At 45.2% G+C, this 21,338-nt stretch overlaps 1 protein-coding gene across 1 annotated transcript in view; it reads right to left on the bottom strand.

Moving 5' to 3' along the window:
* FANK1 (fibronectin type III and ankyrin repeat domains 1) overlaps positions 1-21,338 on the bottom strand; it is a 110,990-nt gene that overhangs the window by 40,182 nt on the left and 49,470 nt on the right. Inside the window, exon 4 of the mRNA XM_040437744.1 lies at positions 10,134-10,215. Coding sequence (XP_040293678.1) covers positions 10,134-10,215 — 82 coding nt within the window. The remainder of the gene's footprint in view (positions 1-10,133; positions 10,216-21,338) is intronic.

Raw genomic sequence — 21,338 nt, 5'->3', positions numbered from 1 at the left:
CAACTTCTCCTGAATACGGCGATACCACATGTGTGACACTTTTTTGCAGCCTAGGTGGGCAAAGGGGCCCATATTCCAAAGAGCACCTTTAGGATTTCACAGGTCATTTACCTACTTACCACACATTAGGGCCCCTAGAATGCCAGGGCAGTATAACTACCCCACAAGTGACCCCATTTTGGAAAGAAGACACCCCAAGGTATTCCGTGAGGGGCATGGCAAGTTCCTAGAATCTTTTATTTTTTGTCACAAGTTAGTGGAAAATGCAGATTTTTTTTTTTTTTTTTTTTTTTCATACAAAGTCTCATATTCCACTAACTTGTGACAAAAAATAAAAACTTCCATGAACTCACTATGCCCATCAGCGAATACCTTGGGGTCTCTTCTTTCCAAAATGGGGTCACTTGTGGGGTAGTTATACTGCCCTGGCATTCTAGGGGCCCAAATGTGTGGTAAGGAGTTTGAAATCAAATTCTGTAAAAAATGACGAGTGAAATCCGAAAGGTGCTCTTTGGAATATGGGCCCCTTTGCCCACCTAGGCTGCAAAAAAGTGTCACACATCTGGTATCCCCGTACTCAGGAGAAGGTGGGGAATGTGTTTTGGGGTGTCATTTTACATATACCCATGCTGGGTGAGAGAAATATCTTGGCAAAAGACAACTTTTCCCATTTTTTTATACAAAGTTGGCATTTGACCAAGATATTTATCTCACCCAGCATGGGTATATGTAAAAAGACACCCCAAAACACATTCCTCAACTTCTCCTGAATACAGAGATACCAGATGTGTGACACTTTTTTGCAGCCTAGGTGGGCAAAGGGGCCCATATTCCAAAGAGCACCTTTCGGATTTCACAGGTCATTTTTTACAGAATTTGATTTCAAACTCCTTACCACACATTTGGGCCCCTAGAATGCCAGGGCAGTATAACTACCCCACAAGTGACCCCATTTTGGAAAGAAGAGACCCCAAGGTATTTCGTGATGGGCATAGTGAGTTCATAGAAGTTTTTATTTTTTGTCACAAGTTAGTGGAATATGAGACTTTGTAGGAAAAAAAAAAAAAAAAAAAAAATCATCATTTTCCGCTAACTTGTGACAAAAAATAAAAAGTTCTATGAACTCACTATGCCCATCAGCGAATACCTTAGGGTGTGTACTTTCCGAAATGGGGTCATTTGTGGGGTGTTTGTACTGTCTGGGCATTGTAGAACCTCAGGAAACATGACAGGTGCTCAGAAAGTCAGAGCTGCTTCAAAAAGCGGAAATTCACATTTTTGTACCATAGTTTGTAAACGCTATAACTTTTACCCAAACCATTTTTTTTTTACCCAAACATTTTTTTTTTATCAAAGACATGTAGAACTATAAATTTAGAGCAAAATTTCTATATGGATCTCGTTTTTTTTTGCAAAATTTTACAACTGAAAGTGAAAAATGTCATTTTTTTTCAAAAAAATCGTTAAATTTCGATTAATAACAAAAAAAGTAAAAATGTCAGCAGCAATGAAATACCACCAAATGAAAGCTCTATTAGTGAGAAGAAAAGGAGGTAAAATTCATTTGGGTGGTAAGTGTCATGACCGAGCAATAAACGGTGAAAGTAGTGTAGTGCCGATTTGTAAAAAAGGGCCTGGTCTTTAGGGGGGTATAAACCTGTGGTCCTTAAGTGGTTAAGTGCTGATAATTTTAAAACGCTTTGACTTATCCAGGCCGTTCGGAGATTGTTTTTTCGTCACATATTGTACTTCATGACACTGGTAAAATGGAGTCAAAAAAATAATTTTTTTTGCACCAAAAAATACCTAATTTAACAAAAATTTGGAAAAATTTGCAAATTTCAAAGTTTCAGTTTCTCTACTTCTGTAATACATAGTAATACCCCCAAAAATTGTGATGAATTTACATTCCCCATATGTCTACTTCATGTTTGAATTGTTTTGGGAATGATATTTTATTTTTTGGGGATGTTATAAGGCTTAGAAGTTTAGAAGCAAATCTTGAAATTTTTCAGAAATTTACAAAAACTCAATTTTTAGGGACCAGTTCAGGTCTGAAGTCACTTTGCGAGGCTTACATTATAGAAACCACCCAAAAATGACCCCATCTAAGAAACTACACCCCTCAAGGTATTCAAAACTGATTTTGCATACGTTGTTAACCCTTTAGGTGTTGCACAAGAGTTATTGGCAAATGGGGAGGAAATTTGAGAATTTAATTTTTTTGTCTAATTTTTCATTTTAACCCATTTTTTCCACTAACAAACCAAGGGTTAACAGCCAAACAAGACTGTATCTTTATTGCCCTGACTCTGCCGTTTACAGAAACACCCAATATGTGGCCGTAAACTACTGTACGGCCACACAGCGGGGCGTAGAGTGAAAGGTGCGCCGTTTGGTTTTTGGAAGGCAGATTTTTATGGACTGGTTTATTTACACCATGTCCCATTTGAAGCCCCCTGATGCACCCCTAGAGGAGAAACTCCCTAAAAGTGACCCCATCTAAGAAACTACACCCCTCAAGGTATTCAAAACTGATTTTACATACGTCGTTAACCCTTTAGGTGTTACACAAGAGTTATTGGCAAATGGCGATGAAATTTGAGAATTTCATTTTTTTGCCTAATTTTCCATTTTAACCCATTTTTTCCACTAACAAAGCAAGGGTTAACAGCCAAACAAGACTGTATCTTTATTGCCCTGACTCTGCTGTTTACAGAAACACCCCATATGTGGCCGTAAACTACTGTACGGCCACAAAGCGGGGCGTAGAGTGAAAGGTGCGCCGTTTGGTTTTTGGAGGGCTGATTTTGCTGGACTGTTTTTTTGGCACCATGTCCCATTTGAAGCCCCCCTGATGCACCCCTAGATTATAAACTCCATAAAAGTGACCCCATCTAAGAAACTACACCCCTCAAGGTATTCAAAACTGATTTTACAAACTTTGTTAACCCTTTAGGTGTTGCACAAGATTTAATGGCAGATTTTCCATTTTAATATTTTTTTTCCAGTTACAAAGCAAGGGTTAACAGCCAAACAAAACTCATTATTTATGGCCCTAATTCTGTAGTTTACAGAAACACCACATATGTGGCCGTGAACTACTGTACGGGCACACGGCAGGGCGCAGAAGGAAAGGAATGCCATACGGTTTTTGGAAGGCAGGTTTTGCTGGACAGTTTTTTTGACAACATGTCCCATTTGAAGCCCCCCTGATGCACCCCTGGAGTAGAAACTCCAAAAAAGTGACCCCATTTTAGAAACTACGGGATAGGTTGGCAGTTTTGTTGGTACTAGTTTAGGGTACATATGATTTTTGGTTGCTCTATATTACACTTTTTGTGCGGCAAGGTAACAAGAAATAGCTTTTTTGGCACCGTTTTTTTTTTTGTTATTTACAACATTCATCTGACAGGTTAGATCATGTGGTAATTTTATAGAGCAGGTTGTCACGGACGCGGCGATACCTAATATGTATACAATTTTTTTTATTTATGTAAGTTTTACACAATGATTTCATTTTTAAAACCAAAAAAATGTTTTAGTGTCTCCATAGTCTAAGAGCCATAGTTTTTTCAGTTTTTGGGCGATTATCTTAAGTAGGGTCTCATTTTTTGCGGGATGAGATGACGGTTTGATTGGCATCTATTTTGGGGTGCGTATGACTTTTTGATTGCTTGCTATTACACTTTTTGTGACGTAAGATGACAAAAAATTGCTTTTTTTACACCGTTTTTATTTTTATTTTTTTACGGTGGTCATCTGAGGGGTTAGATCATGTGATATTTTTATAGAGCCGGGCGATACGGACGCGGCGATACCCAATATGTATACTTTTTTTTATTTATGTAAGTTTTACATAATGATTTCATTTTTGAAACAAAAAAAATCATGTTTTAGTGTTTCCATAGTCTAAGAGCCATAGTTTTTTCAGTTTTTGGGCGATTATCTTGGGTAGGGTATGATTTTTGCGGGATGAGATGACGGTTGAATTGTTACAATTTTGGCGTACATGCGACTTTTTTGATCACTTTTATTACCTTTTTTGGGAAGTAAGGTGGGCAAAATTTCAATTTCATCATAGTTTTTTATTTTTTATTTTTATGGCGTTCACCGTTCGGGTAAAGTAACATGACCGTTTTATAGATCAGGTCGTTACGGACGCGGCGATACCAAACATGTGTAGGGAATTTTATTTTTTTCATTTTTTATCAGTGATAAATTTGTTTTTTGATTTTTACTTTTTTTTCACTTTTATTCACTTTTTTTTGACCCAGACCCACTTGGTTCTTGAAGATCCAGTGAGTCTGATGTCTGTATAATACAGTACAGTACAATATATATTGTACTGCACTGTATTTTACTTACACTGAACAGATCTATGCCTTCAGCACAGATCTGTTCAGCACCACGGACAGCAGGACGCCTGAGAGGCGTCCTGTTGCCATGGGAACCTTCCCCGTCTGCTCAGAACTTCGCAGACGGGGAAGGGTAAGGAGGGGATCTGTCGGGGGGCTGTCTGGGGGCTCTCTCCCTCCCCATCGGGGGGCTGCAAAGGCACAGCAGCCCCTCTGATGGGAGAGGGAGGGAGCTCCCTGCGCTGTTAACCTTTTCCATACAGCGGTCCGTACAGGGTTAAACGGCTGACATCGCATCGCAGATGTCAGCCGTTTATACCAGGGTGCCAGCAATGTGCTGGCACCCTGGTATACCCACTAGAAACCAACGATTATACAAGGGGAGGCGGGCGGGGGATCGCGATCCTGCCTGCCGCACCGCCCACACCGCCCGCAACCCTCCCCCTGCACCTCCCGCCACCATAAAATCATTCGGGGGTGCAGGGGGGGGTGAATAAAACGTTTTTTAGGCATATAAAGTTTCTGATCCCCGCGGACCAGAAACTGCAGAAATCGCAGCAAACCGCAGGTCTGAATTGACCTGCGGTTTGCCGCGATCGCCGACATGGGGGGGTCACGGGACCCCCCCCGCGCATTTAGCCTAGGTGCCTGCTCAATGATTTGAGCAGGCACCGGGTTCCGATTACAGCCAGCCGCACGGCAGTGATCGAAAATACACAGGGCGTACATGTACGCCCTGTGTCCTTAAGAGGTTAAGGTGCTCTGGCTGACGTGGGCACGTCCAGAAGAGACATGCCCCTGCACACCCTTCCCCTTGCAGGGGGTAAACTACAACTGACTCCAACAGGTCCCCACCCTTCCTTCAGGAAGCAGCACTAGCCCACTTCCCTACAGAGGGGGGTTAGAATGGAATGGTAAGTTCCATTCTCTCTAACTATAGCTCTGCCGTGTTTGCTGCCACCTGCTGGTGAACCAGGCACATTACATGACCAGTTACATAACATTATTATAAATGCACAGTGTTGAGGGACCTGGAAATAAATATATAGGTGACACACAGGTTAGACCATAAAAGATAGAAGCAAGGTGCAGAAGTGGTACCACCACTCCGGGGTGTTACAGATTTCACACTGACTATTTCATGACATCCATGTGCTGTCCACATTCATGCAAATAACAGAACCTGTCCTATTCTTGTCCATTTTGCGGACAAGAATAGGCCATTTTTACAGTGGGTCCCGCGAAAATTGCAGGATGCACATGGACTGTGTAACGGACCGTTTCAGCAGACAAGGGGTTAAAATCCGTTTAGGCGATAAGCCCCTTTCTGAGAGACAGGCACAGCTACTTGCAGAACACCAACTCCCGAACTGGATACAAAATAGCACTCCAAACTGGAACCTCACGAATAGCTGCTAGCAGACGAACAGGGATCAGCTTACACTTCTGGCAATCGGTCTTCTAACAGCATACAGTGAATCCCCCCAATAACGAGATAAGGCTCCGTGTTGAGGGTCAAGCAGTGGTCCGACTGTACTTCACGTACAGCCTCTTTTATTCATAAACCACAAACATAGTACTGCCCACAGGGGTTTGAAATATAACCAATCAGTAATTTACAACACATACAATGTAAGTACAGCCCATCTGGTGTACACGCCCCTAGGGGACCAGAATGAAGACTGTGACATAGGACAGATAAACAGCACTTAGGACACACAGACACAACACATCCCCACAATGCATCATGGTTTCCTCCTCTCTGCCCTCGAGATACCCGAGGCGTAATCCAATTATCTCTCAAGACAAAGAGAAGTCACCAATACACATGTGCAGACAATAGGACAGACATCACCCTTTAAACACACAATGGGACAATGGCACAATAGAAACACACCCAGCATTTCCTCCTAAGCTGACAAGTTACACTTATTATAAATTGTTACAACTTTGTGAGTTTACATTGGCCATACATATAACTAACATCAATTTAAACAGTATAACTTGGGGACAAACCTATCCAAAATTCACTTGAATAGGTTCAGGGGTTTAAAAGTTAGTATATGGCCCATAATCCAGGGGCAAGAGGCCAGCAACCAGTCCTCTCCAAAACCCAGTGGCGAGGTTGGTTTCGCCACACATCTCCCCCCCCCAGGGAAGACTAACCAGGTACCTGACCTCACACCGGTCGGTACCTGAGTTAGTCTGGCAGCCCACCCACAACCCAATACTGGACCTGTTGCATTTGGTAGCCTGTCTCTGTCCAGTGAGTCCACCAAGGTTAGGTTGGAAGCTGGTACTCCCGGTCTCTGTGTTGCTCCCTGGCTTAGAGTCTGGTTGTTGGAGGGGGAGACCGACTGTCTCTACCCCCTGTGCTGTAAGTGCAGAGACCACGGTCCCATCTGCACTGTTGTGGGGCTTACTGTCTCCCCCTGGTGCGTTAAGCTGCTGCTGGGGAGAGGGGGTAATGAGCTCCTCTCCCATACATACTTCCAGCCGCTGGGGAGGGCGACCGACCGTCTCCGCTCCCAATACAGTGTCCTGCTGCTGGGGAAAGGAGACTGGGCTCTCTATTCCCTGCTGGACACTCTGCCGTTGGGGGACAGGACCGACTGTCTCTGCCCCCTGTAACTCCGCCTGCCGCTGGGGAATGGAGACTGGGCTCCCAATTCCCAAAAAATCATGCTGCTGCTGGGGGGCAGGAACAACTACCTCTGCCCCCTGTAACTCAGCCTGCCCCTGAGGAGGGAGGACGCTGCTCTCCTCTCCCTGCATTTCACACTGCCTTCTCGGCATATCACTCTGCTGCTGGGGGGCAGGAACAACTACCTCTGCCCCCTGTAACTCAGCCTGCCGCTGGGGAGGGAGGACGCTGCTCTCCTCTCCCTGCATTTCACACTGCCTTCCCGGCATATCACTCTGCTGCTGGGGGGCAGGAACAACTACCTCTGCCCCCTGTAACTCAGCCTGCCGCTGGGAGGGAGGACGCTGCTCTCCTCTCCCTGCACTTCACACTGCCGCTGGGGAATGGAGACTGGGTTTGTCACCTTACTGTCCTGCTGAGCCTTCTCACTGGCGTGGAACAGCTGCTGGTAGCCCTGTTCCAGCTCCATCTCCCGGGTCACCAGGTGGACTAGGTCCTGCTCAATCTCATGAGTGTCGTCCCAGTCATACCTGCTCTCCCTCCATTCCAAGAGATCATGGAATCGGGTATGTGTAGGGCTCCCAAACTCCAGCTCTGAAAAAGTCTCCCATAACAAGCCAGGACCATCAAACTCCTCTCCCTCTGGCTTGTCATGCTCAGCTGTCCTGGGTAGGTACTGTGCCCCATACCACCAGAGCGCCTGGTAGGCATCTTCTAGCCACAGCTCCCGCCATGCTAGGAGTTCCAATTCCTATACCCATTCCTCCCGGGGCTGCTCTCCCAGGAAGGGCATCCGCAGGGCTACTCGCTTCTGCAACCGCTGGTCTTCCGTGGGGAGTCTCTTGTCCTGCATATACTCCACAATACCCAGTACCTGGTACCAGATGCCTTTGCGGACTGCATCTCGGTCATCCATGACACCCTCATCGTACTCCACTGCTGTTTCCATTCTGGTGCTGTCAGGGTCGCTGTACTGGGACATGCGTTGCCCTCAAATTGTAATTCCAGGGAATGATGTTTCTTTGTAGCTGTCCTTCTGGGCTGTGGGAACGATCCCGCTGCTTGCCACCAATGTAACGGACCATTTCAGCAGACAAGGGGTTAAAATCCATTTAGGCGATAAGCCCCTTTCTGAGAGACAGGCACAGCTACTTGCAGAACACCAACTCCCGAACTGGATACAAAATAGCACTCTAAACTGGAACCTCACGAATAGCTGCTAGCAGACGAACAGGGATCAGCTTACACTTCTGGCAATCGGTCTTCTAACAGCATACAGTGAATCCCCCCAATAACGAGACAAGGCTCCGTGTTGAGGGTCAAGCAGTGCTCCGACTGTACTTCACGTACAGCCTCTTTTATTCATAAACCACAAACATAGTACTGCCCACAGGGGTTTGAAATATAACCAATCAGTAATTTACAACACATATAATGTAAGTACAGCCCATCTGGTGTACACGCCCCTAGGGGACCAGAATGAAGACTGTGACATAGGACAGATAAACAGCACTTAGGACACACAGACACAACACATCCCCACAATGCATCATGGTTTCCTCCTCTCTGCCCTCGAGACACCCGAGGCGTAATCCAATTATCTCTCAAGACAAAGAGAAGTCACCAATACACATGTGCAGACAATAGGACAGACATCACCCTTTAAACACACAATGGGACAATGGCACAATAGAAACACACCCAGCATTTCCTCCTAAGCTGACAAGTTACACTTATTATAAATTGTTACAACTTTGTGAGTTTACATTGGCCATACATATAACTAACATCAATTTAAACAGTATAACTTGGGGACAAACCTATCCAAAATTCACTTGAATAGGTTCAGGGGTTTAAAATTTAGTATATGGCCCATAATCCAGGGGCAAGAGGCCAGCAACCAGTCCTCTCCAAAACCCAGTGGCGAGGTTGGTTTCGCCACAGACTGCATCCATATTTTGCGAACCGCAAAACAGAGACAGTCGTGTGGAGGAGGGCTTAGGCCGTTTTCAGATAGTCAGTGTTTGCTCAGTGATTTCAATCAGTGATTCGGATTCAAAACCAGGTGCGGTTCTAAACACAGAACAGATGCAGATCTCTCCCTTAGGCCTCAAACACACGACCGTTGTTTTGGTCCGCATCCGAACCACAGTTTTTGCGGCTCGGATGCGGACCCATTCACTTAAAAAAAAAACGCGAAAAAAAATATAACATGTACTATTCTTGTCCGTTTTGCGGACAAGAATAGGCATTTCTACAATGGGCCGCCCGTTCCGTTCGGCAAATTGCGGAAGGCACACGGGCGGCTTCCGTTTTTTGCGGATCTGCGGACCGCAAAAGACGGAACGGTTGTGTGCATGAGGCCTTATACCTTATGTCTGTGGAGGCTCCAGTCTTAGTTTTGGCTCACAATCACTGATTGAAATCAGTGACCAAAAAACGGAAGTGTGACAGCGATCTTAGTGCATTAGGATATCACATTTGGACCTTTTTGGCACGTTTCTTTTTTTTGCTTTATTGCCTTTGCTTCTTCTTATTCTTCACTATAAAAATGTATAGGGTTAGGCGGCTGAATTTATAATTCTTCTAAAATGTATTGTCTAAGGCTTTATGCACACAACCGTATCCTTTTTGTGGTCTGCAAATCGCGGATACCGGCCGCAATTTCCTGCCCTATTTTAAAAATGCCTATTCTTGTCCGCAAAATGGACAAGAATAGGACATGTTCTATTTTTTCTTCTTTTTTTTTTTTTGCGGGATGGTGGATACGCATCTGTATTCAGCACATTTTTTTGTCAGGCCCATTTAAATGATCCAAAATCTGGTGGCGCGCATGGGGCCTGACAAATGAGACAGTCGTGGTCTAAAAAGTTGTGGCTCAAGGACCTGTCTGCGCAGTGATAGAAATCGTCAGTCTATTACTATGTTACAGACTGTTAACTTTCCATGTGATTTCTGGAAACCCTGAGGAAGAGACCTGACGCTTATGCGCCTTCCAACTCTCGGCACTTGCGCAGTTCTGGAGAGGTCCCGCTCGGCGCCCTTCAGATTTACACTACATGTATTTCTTTTTACAATAAGCAGGAGAACAAATACTATTACTGAACATAAAATATCACAGAACAACTAACCCGGTCTGAAGGATTTTTAGGACTGCGGCTTCATCATTCAGATTTATGGCTCGGTGAAGATGTTCTCCAGTCATGGGCTCTCCTAAATAAGAAGGGTACGAAGATGGATTATTTCACGGACCTTACCAAAAGGTGTCATGACAGCTGCATAGTGCACAAAAATAGGTTTGACATCTTAGGCTACTTTCACACTAGCTTTTTTTTGCTGATCCGTCATGGATCTGCAAAAATGCTTCCATTACAATAGTACAACCGCATGCATCCGTCATGAACGGATCTGGTTGTATTATGTCTGCTATAGCCATGACAGATCCATCTTGAACACCATTGAAAGTCAATGGGGGACGGATCAGTTTTCTATTGTGCCAGATTGTGTCAGTGAAAACGGATCCGTCCCCACTGACTTACATTGGGTGTCAGGACGGATCCGTTTGGCTCAGTTTCATCAGACGGACACCAAAACGCTGCAGGCAGCCTCCAAAGCGGAATGGAGACTGATCGGAGGCAAACTGATGCCTTCTGAGCGGATCCTTTTCCATTCAGAATGCATTAGGGCAAAACTGATCCGTTTTGGACCGCTTGTGAGAGCCCTGAACGGATCTCACAAACGGAAAGCCAAAACGCAAGTGTGAAAGTAGCCTTAAAGGGGTTAACCCATGATTGATGTAAAAAATAAAAATCTGACATCATATAGCACATGCCGATCTCTTTCTAACAAAGCTAGAACCAGCCCTGTACCTCACATGGATCCAGAGATCTCCCCATTCACCGCTCCAACTGTTCTGCTAGATTTATTTGAAGCTGGCAGCACAGGGGTTGTGTCCTTTCTGCTGCAGCTGGAGGCAGTTGAAGGATAGACCTGAGCATGTGCTTCCGTTTCATTGAGGTGGATAGAGAAATTAGACAAAAAACAAACAGCAGGTGGCGCTATACCGATAGATTTCACTGAATTAGGCCTCATGCACACGACCGTTGTGTGCATCCGTGGCCGTTGTTCCGTTTTCCGTGATTTTCTGCGGACCCATTGACTTTCAATGGGTCCGTTGAATACTCGGAAAATGCACCGTTGTTCATCCGCGGCCGTGATCAGTGTTTCCTGTCCGTCAAAAGAATATGACCTGTCCTATTTTTTTGAAGGACAACGGTTCACGGACCTATTCAAGTCAATGGGTCCGTGAAAAAACACGGATGCACACAAGATTGGCATCCGCGTCCGTGATCCGTGGACACCAAAACGACTTTTTTTTCATGTCCGTGGATCCTCCAAAAATCAAGGAAGACCCACGGACGAAAAAACGGTCACGGATTACGGAACAAAGGAAATCCGTTTTGCGGACCGCAAAAAAACGTCCGTGTGCATGAGGCCTAACTCAGTGGCTATACTACATTTTTAATTGCATGCAATTACAAAGAAACTCAGATACAGGAGCTGGTATATAAACTGTAGAATATTTTTTGTAGGACAACCCCTTTAAAAGTTACCACATCAAGATATTTTTTCACCAATTAAAAGCAGATAGTGACACTAATAATTCCTTTTTTCTAATAGTTTTTTTTTACCTTGTAGATTATGTTTATTCAATTTTTTTGTAAATGATCATGGGGGCAGCTATATTGCCCGAGCTGCTTTAAACAGAATTTAGCAATATGATTTTCAGCAGCACCATGGACCATAGGAACCTGTAGAAATGATGATTCGTTGACTTCTATGGGAGAATGTTGTGGGCATGCTTTGCAGAAATCAGGGCCAGCAGACATGTGCCGCTTGGGGAGGTCAGTGAATGGCTGCAGCAGTCAACTTAACCATAGATGGGACATAAATGCAGCAGGGGAGGGACTATTGGTTTGAAGACATCCTCAACTAGTGAAATTTACTAGAATCTCATCCACTTTGTTGATGAAAAAATACACTGACAATTTTCCTAACGCAAATCCGGACGGAAAATCAGGAGCAATTCTACAGCCTGTGGATGTGGCCAGAGAGACAGAGGAAAACTGAATGCAGACAGTTGGGAAACCAATGAGGAAAAGAGGCAGCAAAGATAATCACACGATTCTATCTCTCCAACTCACTTAAGAAGGAGGCAAATGACATCACAGCGCAGGGATAACACACACAGTGACATCACAGCGCAGGGATAACACACACAGTGACATCACAGCGCAGGGATAACACACACAGTGACATCACAGCGCAGGGATAACACACACAGTGACATCACACAGTGCAGGGATAACACACACAGTGACATCACAGTGCAGGGAAAACACACACAGTGACATCACACAGTGCAGGGATAACACACACAGTGACATCACAGTGCAGGGAAAACACACACAGTGACATCACAGTGCAGGGATAACACACTCAGTGACATCACAGTGCAGGGATAACACACACAGTGACATCACAGTGCAGGGATAACACACACACAGTGACATCACAGTGCAGGGATAACACACACAGTGACATCACAGTGCAGGGATAACACACACAGTGACATCACAGTGCAGGGATAACACACTCAGTGACATCACAGTGCAGGGATAACACACTCAGTGACATCACATTGCAGGGATAACACACACAGTGACATCACAGTGCAGGGATAACACACACAGTGACATCACAGTGCAGGGATAACACACACAGTGACATCACAGTGCAGGGATAACACACACAGTGACATCACAGTGCAGGGATAACACACACAGTGACATCACAGTGCAGGGATAACACACACAGTGACATCACAGTGCAGGGAAAACACACACAGTGACATCACAGTGCAGGGATAACACACTCAGTGACATCACAGTGCAGGGATAACACACACACAGTGACATCACAGTGCAGGGATAACACACACAGTGACATCACAGTGCAGGGATAACACACACAGTGACATCACAGTGCAGGGATAACACACACACAGTGACATCACAGTGCAGGGATAACACACACACAGTGACATCACAGTGCAGGGATAACACACACACAGTGACATCACAGTGCAGGGATAACACACAGTGACATCACAGTGCAGGGATAACACACACAGTGCAGGGATAACACACTCAGTGACATCACAGTGCAGGGATAACACACACAGTGACATCACAGTGCAGGGATAACACACAGTGACATCACAGTGCAGGGATAACACACACAGTGCAGGGATAACACACTCAGTGACATCACAGCGCAGGGATAACACACCTTGACATCACAGTGCAGGGATAACACACACAGTGACATCACAGTGCAGGGATAACACACGCAGTGACATCACAGTGCAGGGATAACACACACAGTGACATCACAGTGCAGGGATAACACACACAGTGACATCACAGTGCAGGGATAACACACACAGTGACATCACAGTGCAGGGAAAACACACACAGTGACATCACAGTGCAGGGAAAACACACACAGTGACATCACACAGTGCAGGGATAACACACACAGTGACATCACAGTGCAGGGAAAACACACACAGTGACATCACAGTGCAGGGATAACACACACAGTGACATCACAGTGCAGGGATAACACACACAGTGACATCACAGTGCAGGGATAACACACTCAGTGACATCACAGTGCAGGGATAACACACACAGTGACATCACAGTGCAGGGATAACACACACAGTGACATCACAGTGCAGGGATAACACACACAGTGACATCACAGTGCAGGGATAACACACAGTGACATCACAGTGCAGGGATAACACACAGTGACATCACAGTGCAGGGATAACACACACAGTGCAGGGATAACACACTCAGTGACATCACAGCGCAGGGATAACACACACAGTGACATCACAGTGCAGGGATAACACACTCAGTGACATCACAGTGCAGGGATAACACACACAGTGACATCACAGTGCAGGGATAACACACACAGTGACATCACAGTGCAGGGATAACACACACAGTGACATCACAGTGCAGGGAAAACACACACAGTGACATCACAGTGCAGGGAAAACACACACAGTGACATCACACAGTGCAGGGATAACACACACAGTGACATCACAGTGCAGGGAAAACACACACAGTGACATCACAGTGCAGGGATAACACACACAGTGACATCACAGTGCAGGGATAACACACACAGTGACATCACAGTGCAGGGATAACACACTCAGTGACATCACAGTGCAGGGATAACACACTCAGTGACATCACAGTGCAGGGATAACACACACAGTGACATCACAGTGCAGGGATAACACACACAGTGACATCACAGTGCAGGGATAACACACACAGTGACATCACAGTGCAGGGATAACACACACAGTGACATCACAGTGCAGGGATAACACACAGTGACATCACAGTGCAGGGATAACACACAGTGACATCACAGTGCAGGGATAACACACACAGTGCAGGGATAACACACTCAGTGACATCACAGCGCAGGGATAACACACACAGTGACATCACAGTGCAGGGATAACACACACAGTGACATCACAGTGCAGGGATAACACACACAGTGACATCACCTTGTATTATGACATCATTGTTTGTATTTGTGTGCTGTAAGGTCACAAAATGATGTCACAGCACAAGAATAAAGCCTGCATTAGATTGGCAGATTTTCTGCTAGATGATCGTTAACGAGCGATCGTAGCAACGCTCATCAGCGATGATCTGTCAGTGTAATACTGCCGCAGATAACCGGGCAATCTAAATCTTTTGACAGGTTAAAAAAAAAAAATCATAGTTCGTAGGTGGCAGATCGTGGTGTCTAATCACGATCTGCTGCCAGCAAACAATGATTCCGTATAGGGAACAGTGATGGTAGAACGATCGCTCTTTCCTATACTGAGGAGGAGATTGCCGCATGTAATAGCAACAGTCTCCTCTGCTAGCGAGCAGGTGATCTAATACAGCCTTAGGCCTATTGCACACGGACGTTTTTTTTTCCCGTTTACTGGCCGTTTTTTGCGTTCCGTATACGGAACCATTCATTTCAATGGTTCCGCAAAAAAAACTGAATGTACTCCGTATGCATTCCGTTTCCGCATTTCCGTTTTTCCGTTCCGTTTTAACATAGAACATGTCCTATTATTGCCCGCAAATCACAGTCCGTGGCTCCATTCAAGTCAATGGGTCCGCAAAAAAACGGAACACATACGGAAATGCATCCGTATGTCTTCCGTTTCCGTTCCGTTTTTTGCTGAACCATCTATTGAAAATGTTATGCCCAGCCCAATTTTATCTATGTAATTACTGTATACTGTATATGCCATACGGAAAAACGGAACGGAAAAACGGAACAGAAACGGAAACACAACGGAAACAAAAAACGGAACAACGGATCCGTGAAAAACGGATCGCAAAACACTGAAAAAGCCATACGGTCGTGTGCAATAAGCCTTAAAGGGGTTGTCTCTCACTTCAGCATTATCATGTAGATGAAGTTAATACAAGGCACTTACTAATGTATTGTGATTCTCCATATTGCCTCCTTTGCTGGTTTCATTCATTTTTCCATCACATTGGACACAGCCTGTTTCCATGGTTACAGACCACCCTGCAATCCAGCAGTGGTGGCCGTGCTTGTACACTGTAGATAAAAGAGCTGGACTATGCACACTCATGTGGTCCCAGCCGTCAGAGAGGCCTGCTCTTTTTTTCCCTATAGTATGCAAGCACGACCACTGCTGCTGTATTACAGGGTGGTCGTAACCATGGAAACGAGCAGTGTATAATGTGATGGGAAAACGAATCCAGCCAGCAACGGAGGCAATATGGAGAATCACAATACATTAGTAAGTGCCTCTACATGATAAATGCCATTTGCTGAAGCGAGAGATATATATAATTGGCGCAGCCCAGCAATTATTTCGTTTATTCAATGTTTCAAGGTGAGCACCAATTCATTCCTCACGACCACGAAGTACTTCAAAGTGCCGCCATTTCTTTATTCAGTCCCGGGTCTGAGCACGCTATTATTTATGTGTCTTTCATTATTTACTGCTCATGTTCACAATGGGGCAGATCCAGATTGCTTACGCATATTTCAGCCTACCTAACACGTAGAGAGACATTGATATTCAGAGACAAGATATTTGCCCCTGGGAAAGTATAAAAAAAACGTTACCCCCTACAAGACGGAAGATGGAACGATGCTAATTGAGACATCAGGCGGCGCGGCCCGTCAGAGCTATGGAACTAGAACTCCCTAAAGAACATACATTGCCGTGAAATCACAACCTAAAAGCTAAAGAAACAAGGTCCTGCTAAAAAGATTAAAAAAATGTATAAAATGGGGAGTTTATCAATGACCGTTGGTCGGCTTTCACATTGTGTGCAATAGTCTGCAACTTGATGCTGTTTTGTGCTTTTTCTCATCCCTTTTAAAAAAAAATAAAAAAAAATAATGACAGTCGAACACAAGTATCACGATTCCCGACGATGAAAAGTATGATAAAAATGTGTGCCTTTATCATATTACACGTCAACTGGCTGCTGTAGCTTATGGCGCCTAGTCATATAATCGCGCGGTCAATCGGCGCATGCAAAGTAGTAATCTGAACTTCGGTGGAATCTACAGCACATGCGCCAATTGATCTATATGATGCCGGCGCGGGAATGCAGGGCCGGGACTCCTGACACTGCTGATGTCTGGCCTTGTCAATCAAGAGCTAAGGCCCTCCCCCTCGGTGCACTAAGAAGGTTTTTCTGGGATAGATCATCAATATCACATTGGTGAAGGTCCAACGCTCGGCAACCCCGCCGATCAGCTGTTTTGGGCAGACATCGGCGCTGAAAACTACGGTGGACGGAGCTGGAAGCAGAAGGCTCCCTTCACTGTGCAGTGGCCGTGCCGAGGTACTGCGGCTCAGCTCCCATACTGTATAGGTTCTGGCGCTGGTGGCTGACCAAAATAGCTAATCGGTGCGGGAGCCGAGTGTTGGATCCCCCTGCCTATCTGATATTTATAATAGATCATTTATAGCAGGGCTGGCCAACCTGCGGCTCTCCAGCTGTTGTAAAACTACATTTCCCACCATGCCCTGCTGTAGGCTGATAGCTGTAAGCAGTCTAGGCATGCTGGGAGTTGTAGTTTTGCAACAGCTGGAGAGCCTCAGGTTGGCCAGCCCTGATTTATAGCCAAGAAGTGGACAACTCCTTCAAACCCTAACTTGTATATTTAGTCAAAGCTGATTTTCTCCACAACGCTGCAGGATCAACCCCACCTGCTTTAAGAGACCTGATCCTGCTGACCGATGCTCTTTTTGTATTATTTTGAGCTGACATTTTGGGGGCTTGGAACCAATTACGAGTGAATTTTCCTCAAGTGAATGGGTCCACATCCGTGATTCGGTGCAAAAACGTCCGGTTGTGACCCGCTGTTTGCGGGCCGCCGCGATACAGGCTCGGCCGGCACACGGTCGCGTGCATGAGATCTAATACTGTAACTTAAAGGACCCCTTGAATGTTATATACATATTTTTTGCATTTCACGGATACTGAAAGAGCCTTTTGAATCCAGGAGGTGATCAGACTTTACGCCGTAAGCAATAAGAAAGAGAGAGAGAGATAGATAACGTCTTGCTGCATTTCTCCCGGAGCCGGCGAATGGCGTTCTCAGTCAATATTAGACGTCTTCCGCTGGATTTGCTGACACAATAGACATTGTCCTGTAAAACATACTTTCTCCAGTTCAGAAACATCATCGGTCTGAAAAAGACATTCCTGTATCTCGCCTTGAAACAGATTTGTAGCTTAGGAGTTGGAAAAAAAAAGCACATAAAATGGAATGAAAGAGGATTTCGACGGCTGACGGGATGGGATTCCAGCGCGCAGCATCTCCAGCACAATACCTTCTCAGGAGCTGCGGCAGATTGCTTAAAGTGCTGCAGCGGCGAGATTAAATCCCATTTTTAGAGACTTTTACCACGGTAATAGTGAAATGTGTCTGAGCGCAGGTATCTGCTGCACGATACAGTCTCATCCAGGAAGAGCTTTAACAGCCGGGTGGAAAATGAGAATTTTCGTCTTTTGAGTGCGCTGAAATGAGAAGCAGTGCAATGCAATGTAATTATACCGGATATATATATATATCTCTATCTTGAAAAAAGTCCCAGCAAGCGGACTGAAACATTGCGTGGGTGAATAAAGGACACAATGTCTTTCACCATATGGAGGTGTCGTGGAATTCCTTATATATATATATATATATGAGTGTATATACAAACCTACTCACAGAGACGGGCCCAGCAGCAGCTGCAAAATATACATAAAAAATATATATATATATATTAAATTGCACAAACACAACGCTGATTAGATGCTGGGACTTTGGATCCAACCCCTATAATGCCTCCCCCCAATGCCCGGGCCCCTCACACAGATTGTACTTACCCAGCTCCCCGGCACCCGCGTCGCCTCTGATGCATCTCCCCTTCTCGCGGATCAAAACGAGAAAGATGTAATGATAAAAAACGATTGCCCCCCCCCCAAGGTGTACATAGCCTTTAGGCCTAGTTCACACGAACGTATGGTCCGTTTTTCACGGATCCGTCGTTCCGTTTTTGAGTTCCGTTGTGTTTCCGTTTCCTTTCCGTTTTTCCGTATGCCATGTACAGTATACAGTAATTACATAGAAAAAATTGCGCTGGGCATAACATTTTCAATAGATGGTTCAGAAAAAACGGAACGGATACGGAAGACACACGGATGCATTTCCGTATGTGTTCCGGTTTTTTTTTTGCGGACCCATTGACTTGAATGGAGCCACGGAACGTGATTTGCGGGCAATAATAGGACATGTTCTATCTTTCAACGGAACAGAAAAACGGAAATACGCAAACGGAATGCATACGGAGTACAGTCCGTTTTTTTTTTTTGGCGGAACCATTGAAATGAATGGTTCCGTATACGGAACACAAAAAAACGTCCCGTACACTCGCAAAAAAAACGTTTGTGCGAACTAGGCCTTAGGCAGCAGATTTCAGCGTACATATCCGCACAGCAAATCGTGATATGCTATGCAACGTGTGCATGTGGCCTAAGAGCACAACCACGTGTAACGGCTCCGCATCCGGCCGAGATCCGCAGCAGCGCAATCTGCCCTGGATGGTGCAGAGTTTGGCGTGTAAACGCGGCAGATTTCGCCTTCTGCATTCCAAAGGGTGAAATACATGGCAAATATCAGCAAACCTAAAATGACTTATGTACGGATTTTAGTGCCAACCTGTGGAAATCCGCCCCGTCTTTGTGCCCCTCAGATGCCACGTTCATAGCCGATCGTGGCATCTGACAGTAATAACAGTGCAAAATAAAATAAAAATCATACTCCTCTCATCCGTTTGCTCGGGGTGGCCGCCGCCATCTTGATTGAAGATCTGGTGCATCACATCGGCCGGCGTGGTGACATCATACATCGCCATGCATGGGATTTCGTTAGAGATCTGCAATCAAGATGGCGTTCGCCGCCCCGTCACAAGCAAATGGATGAGGGCAAGTATGATTTGTTTTTGTTTTTTTATTTTTGTTTTTTACACCATTTCAGGGAAAATCTAATCGCTAACACGAAGCATGAGGAAATTCGGCTTCGCGGCAAATCACATTTTTTCTGAAATTCGGATGGACTTTGAGCCGCTCAACACTAGTGAATGGGCCTGGGCTGCAGTACCAAGCACAGCCACTATACAATGTACGGCGCTGTGTTATGCTGATCGGTGAGGGGGGCCGAGTGTTGGCCCCCACCGGTCCTAGGGATAGGTCATCAATATCAAAATCTCAGACAATCCCTTCAAGGAAATAAAAAATAAAATAAAAACTACAACCATATTACATAAGAAGCCATTTTCCAGCAGCTCTCGGGTCACGCTTCTCCTTTTTGCTGTATATACAGATTAATAATGTATACAGCATAGTATTATTTGCCATTTATTATTTACTGCTCACAGCGCAATCTAACGATGGCAGAGATCCAGAATGCCTACAGAACACATTCGGAGACAAGATATTTCTCCCCGGGAGACTATAAAACCGGTAGCGAGCCGGTTAACCCCTTCCAAGCCAGGAAGAGTATGGCAGCATACTAAATAAGACAGCGGATAGCGTGGGCTATCAATGATGTGTAACTGGAGTTCTCCTATTAGACATGTGTATTAGAAGGAGGTTGTTTGGTTTGGATAATCCCTTTACTTCTGCTGGGTCCCCCAATATAAAGCGAGACCCCCTTGGTTCTGGCAGGGGACCCGAGCACTAGATGTTCACTGGAGCAAGGCCTCCAGCGGGCTCTTTGCGGCACCTGACGACTCTAGCAACCACATACAGACACGCTGGACATTTTTTTAAAGGGTTTTTCTAATTCAGACATCCCTACTATCCATAGAGGCATGCCGCTGCATAGATCTAGTGCAGGGGTCAGCACTCCAGCTGTGCACCCCCCCCCCCCAATCCCCTCAGTGTTAAATCATTGGTGGCAGTGGCCACAGGGTCCCCTCCCATCCTCCTCATTGGTGGTGCAGTGGCAGTTCTAATCGGAGCCCCAGGATCGGTTACCATGGCAGCAAGAACGCTACTGAAGCCCTGGCTGCCATGGTAAGCTCCCTGCTGCTGTGTGCACAAAGCTCAGGGCAGCAGGAAGAGTGTGAGATCCTATTCACCCTAAGGCCTCATGCACACGACCGTATGTGTTTTGCGGTCCGCAAATTGCGGATTCGCGAAAGAAAAAGGATGACGTTCCATATGGCATCCATTTTCTTTGCGGATCCATTGTAATAATGCCTATCCTTGTCCGCAAACTAAAAAAAAATAGGACAACGGAACGGACATACTGATGCGGACAGCACACGGTGTGCTGTCCGCGTTTTTTGCGGACCCATTGAAATGAATGGGTCCGCATCCTATCCGCAAAAAAAAAAACGGAACGGACACGGAAACAAAATACGGTCGTGTGCATGAGGACTTATAGAGCTCTATCAGGGTGAATAGGACAAGGGATGAAAAGATCCCAGGTTCTAGCCCCTAAGGGGGCTAATAGTTATTAAATAAAAAGTTTAAAAAAAATTTAAACCTAGATATTAAGTATAAATAACCCCCTTTACCAATTTTACATATTAAATATATAAACAATAAATAAATAAACATATTACATATCGCCGCGTCCGTAAAGTCCAAACTATTAAAATATAAAAAAATATCTCC

This window comes from Bufo bufo, chromosome 6 (assembly GCF_905171765.1).
Source record: "Bufo bufo chromosome 6, aBufBuf1.1, whole genome shotgun sequence".
In the NCBI taxonomy this organism is placed as follows: domain Eukaryota; kingdom Metazoa; phylum Chordata; class Amphibia; order Anura; family Bufonidae; genus Bufo; species Bufo bufo.
This window is presented reverse-complemented; position numbering and strand designations above follow the sequence as displayed.